At 38.1% G+C, this 3,907-nt stretch overlaps 1 protein-coding gene across 1 annotated transcript; it reads right to left on the bottom strand.

Annotated features, from left to right (window-relative positions):
- Window positions 1–800: 800 nt before the first annotated feature.
- LOC126608742 (deoxypodophyllotoxin synthase-like) lies at window positions 801–1,666 on the bottom strand. The gene is made up of 2 exons (XM_050276743.1): window positions 1,330–1,666; window positions 801–1,041 (listed from the first exon to the last, which is right to left on the bottom strand). Exons 1-2 carry the CDS (start codon window positions 1,624–1,626, stop codon window positions 826–828), a joined length of 513 nt encoding a protein of 170 aa, XP_050132700.1. The 5' UTR covers window positions 1,627–1,666; the 3' UTR covers window positions 801–825.
- Between the last annotated feature and the right edge of the window lie 2,241 nt (window positions 1,667–3,907).

The raw sequence follows: 3,907 nt of genomic DNA on the forward strand, positions 1-3,907 counted from the left end.
TAAAGTGACATTAGGAACCCCCTAAGTACCCTAGTATATTAATATGTTACTTACCTTAAGTTTGAGAGGTCTTGGGGTGTCTTTAGGTGAAAAAATTTCATGGAGCTCTTATGGGTTTTCATGGACGTTCTTCAATGTTCTTGTTTTGTTCTTCATGTTCATAACAAAAACATAAAGTTTGGGTGTTTGATTCAAAAATTGTTTTGAATTTTTGTTTGAAATTTGTTTGTTGAAGTTGATGTGAATTGATTGGTACTTTTCACTATTCACTCATCGCCTTACCTTTCACTCATCACGTCACCTTTCACTCAACACCATACCAATCACTTTTCATTTTTGAAATGTGCTCAACCTCTCTTACACACCAAATCCGGCCACCCCTATAATGAGGGTACTTTTGGAGCTTTTATGCAATTACATAAAGTTTTGATACTTTTGTGTATTTGCACTTTGACCCTAAAATTTACGTTTTTACGTAAAAGCCTAAAATTACTAAAGGACAATGTGGCTTAAAAAATGTAGTCTTCCTCACATGAATAATAAACATATACTAAACAAATAGGAAGCAATGCCATGAGGTGGATGAAATAAGCATGTACTAAACAAACACTCTCATTACTCTAGAACCGTATCCAACAAGCAATTGACATTAAATAAGAAGCAATAACATGATGTCCACCACAAAAACATATACTAAACAAACACACAGAGAAAATAGAATAGTAAAATACACGTCGCATATTAATTAAGTAAAACAATAAGAGAGGGATTGACTTGGAGTCTCGGACCCGACAGATCAAACACCAATATGTCTTGATGGAAAAGTTAGGTCCAAGTGTGCGGTAATTCTTCATGAAATATTGAACATACTCTTAACAGATGCAATGGCTTATACTTTAGGGGGTGGTCCTTGTCTACAAGCTCATTGGGTACGCATGTTTCCCCTTCCTTGTATGAAAATAGAGCTAACGAGTATCTTACATCATTCTCCCTCAAAGTGACTCGATGTTTACAAGTTTGAATTCTGTCGTTGCTCCAAACCTAGGTCAACCAAAACCACAAACATACCCACTAAGATTTAGCAAATGTTGCAATACAAATTATACAATGATATCAATCATAAGTTTTTTTTTTTTTTTTTTTTTTTTTTTTTTTGACAAATATCAATCGTTAGTTGAGCATGTGCCTCTCAATATTTTTTTCCCGCCAAAATGGGGAGTTGAGCTTGTTTGCCAATAGACCAAATGATCACAGGCTTTGTTATTCAATTTTAAACTATAATTTATTACCAGACTCGTGACATACATATCACATAATTTTGTGGCATACCTTAAATCCATCACCAGCTATATAGATGAAGAATGAAGGCACAGGATGAAAAGAAATCCACTCATCGTCCTTTGACTTTATTTCCAGACCTTTGACATGATTTTGATAGAGTACGGTGCTGAAGTCCTTGTCTGTCTGGCCTTGGATACCCACATCCATTCCTGTTTTCTCAGGATCATTGTATTTACTAAATTTGTAGAGGTAAACAACTGATCGAATGTGATCATCATGGTACTTCTCTACGCCATAGTTTTCAAACACCATTCTTCTCACAGCATGATCTAGTTTTTCCATCATTTTTACTTACAAATCAGCACCTTGACTGCCCAACAAAGAACAAATTATGAAAGTGTAAATGTGTAAAAATTAAAAAGGAAAAAAATAGCATTTTGACGATCTCCTTGGGATGTTTATGATGGATTTCAGTTGAGATTTTATACTGAAATTGATCGTTTCCATCGGGCCAAAAGTGATGCGTAAACTTTTTAGTTTCTTCAGGGTTTGTAGCACAACCAATCGTGATGCATTCAGTAGCGACGCTATAAGGTATGTAGCCAATGGGGAAAGGCTTTTCGTAAGTAATTTACAGCTAAGTTTCGGTTGGGAAATCAAACAAGTCATCCAACGTACCAAGGAAGGGACTCCGAATCTCAGAAGGAATTATGTCGGGTAGTTTTTGTTTGGGTTAAAATTGGAACTTCGGGCTCAAAAGGAAGTTAGCCCAGAAGAAGGTCTAGAAGGAAGAAAACCCAAGGCCCAGCCGAAGCCCAGAAGAAGGAATAAGCCCTTTTCCCGACTAAGTGCAGATCACTTGAGCCACTTGCTCACCTACCTAGAAGTCAAGTGGTGTAGACTAGCCAGCTAATCAGCCCAAAAATACTTTACAATGGCAGTACAAGTAAAAAGCTGATGAGTCACTACCCTTCAGCTGCATTCGGACAAGATTGATGTTGCAGGCAACCAAGCCAAATCATCTATAAAAAGGGAAAGAGGAATCAAAGATAAGGACACTCAATCAAACAAACAAATACACAAACTCTGCTCAAGCCAGATTTGCATACGAAGCTGTAGTCAGCACCAAGCCTTTATCCTTTTCAGGATCAACCTTCACCAAAAGCCTTTGTAAAAGCTCTGATACTTTGTCTGAATCTTGCTGTAGTATCGATTCCCTCCTATAAACTCATCTCCCAATCTCCCATTCTAGCACTCAAACCCTTTGTAAATCACAAAAGGAGGAAGTTGCAAGACTATCAGCCTTGCCCGACCCTTTTTGTTCTGTCTTTTCATTCATAAATCTAGGAATATGATGTATACTTCCATCTGTATCCAAGTTATTTCTAGCAAGTTTATGATTAAAAGGTGTTTTGGTTCTTGAATCTGGTCGGTTTAATGGTGCCCAACCATGTAAAAGTAAAGTTGGAATCCGCACTCATAGCTTGACCAGATCTAAGTTCTAACCTTTCGAGCATACAAGATTGATCAATCAAAAGTCCTTGGTCTCAAGGCATAAAATAAAACTTTATGTGGACTTAACCCATCCACGACAATCCTTGATAATAAGAAGTCTGAAGTTACTTGGGGTGCAAGTAATCAGCCTAGTTCTTAGTTCTACTTCTGTTATATTATGATTGCTATAGAACGCTTGAGTATAGAATTAATTCTGATGGGAAGCCTCAAGGCCTATACCTAAGGCCCTACAAAGGCACCTATCTGGGTTCATTCTGCTCTTCGGGCTCGGGTGATTAAAGTATAACAGTTGTAATACTTCTGCAACAATGAAACAATCACTATATGTTCGAGTACTTGGTTAGCTTTGATTGCAAGTCTCAAGGCCTACACCTAAAGCCCCACAAAGGCACCTTTCATAGCTAACTTGGTCTCTCGGGCATATACAATTAAACTAAACACCTGTTTTACATCTGTCATGCTAAAGATGGCAGTGGCACGCCTGAACACTTAAAGTTAATTTTGATTGTGAGCCTCAAGGCCTACACCTAAGGCCCCACAAAGGCACATTTCAGAATTAACTTTGTCCTTCTCTTACCGCCTACCATTAAGCAGAAGCCCGACAGACAATATCAACCGGCGCTGACCTCTTGGGGAGCTGTGTGCTCGTCGGCCAGGAGACGTTCCCATCGGATATTCCTCCAGACGAACAATTTTGCCACGAAACAGCCAAGCTCTTCAAGTGCATGACAAATGTCTTTGCGTATTGAGAGCCAAGAACTGGTCCCTGGCTTGAAGCAGTCTTTATCGGAGAAATCTACCACTGTAAGTTTGGCCATTGTGTGAATAGGTTATGAGTGCTCTATGGTTAAGCTCCAGAGATGCGTATACCTAGCCAACAAAAATGATACTTATAGAACAGCAGGTTATGTATTTTCCTTCACTGTCATATTTCTTTAATGTCTATCTGATGTGGGCGGGTTGTTCTTTATATTTATCATAATAATCTGCTCTCCAACTTGTTAAAAAGAAATGGATTCATGACGAGCAGTGAAATTGACTTTTGTCCTCTATTATTTTTTTTGCATTAATCATTTGATTTCTTTTATAGGTAAATGTGGTAATGAAAGAA

This window comes from Malus sylvestris, chromosome 16 (genome assembly GCF_916048215.2).
Source record: "Malus sylvestris chromosome 16, drMalSylv7.2, whole genome shotgun sequence".
NCBI classification, from domain to species: Eukaryota; Viridiplantae; Streptophyta; class Magnoliopsida; order Rosales; family Rosaceae; genus Malus; species Malus sylvestris.

Coding starts and splice junctions, on each gene's coding strand:
- LOC126608742 (XM_050276743.1), bottom strand. CDS start 1,626: ATGATGGAAAAACTAGATCATGCTGTGAGAAGAATGGTGTTTGAAAAC. Junction 1,042..1,329: donor TAGCTGGTGATGGATTTAAG/GTATGCCACAAA, acceptor TGGTTGACCTAG/GTTTGGAGCAACGACAGAAT.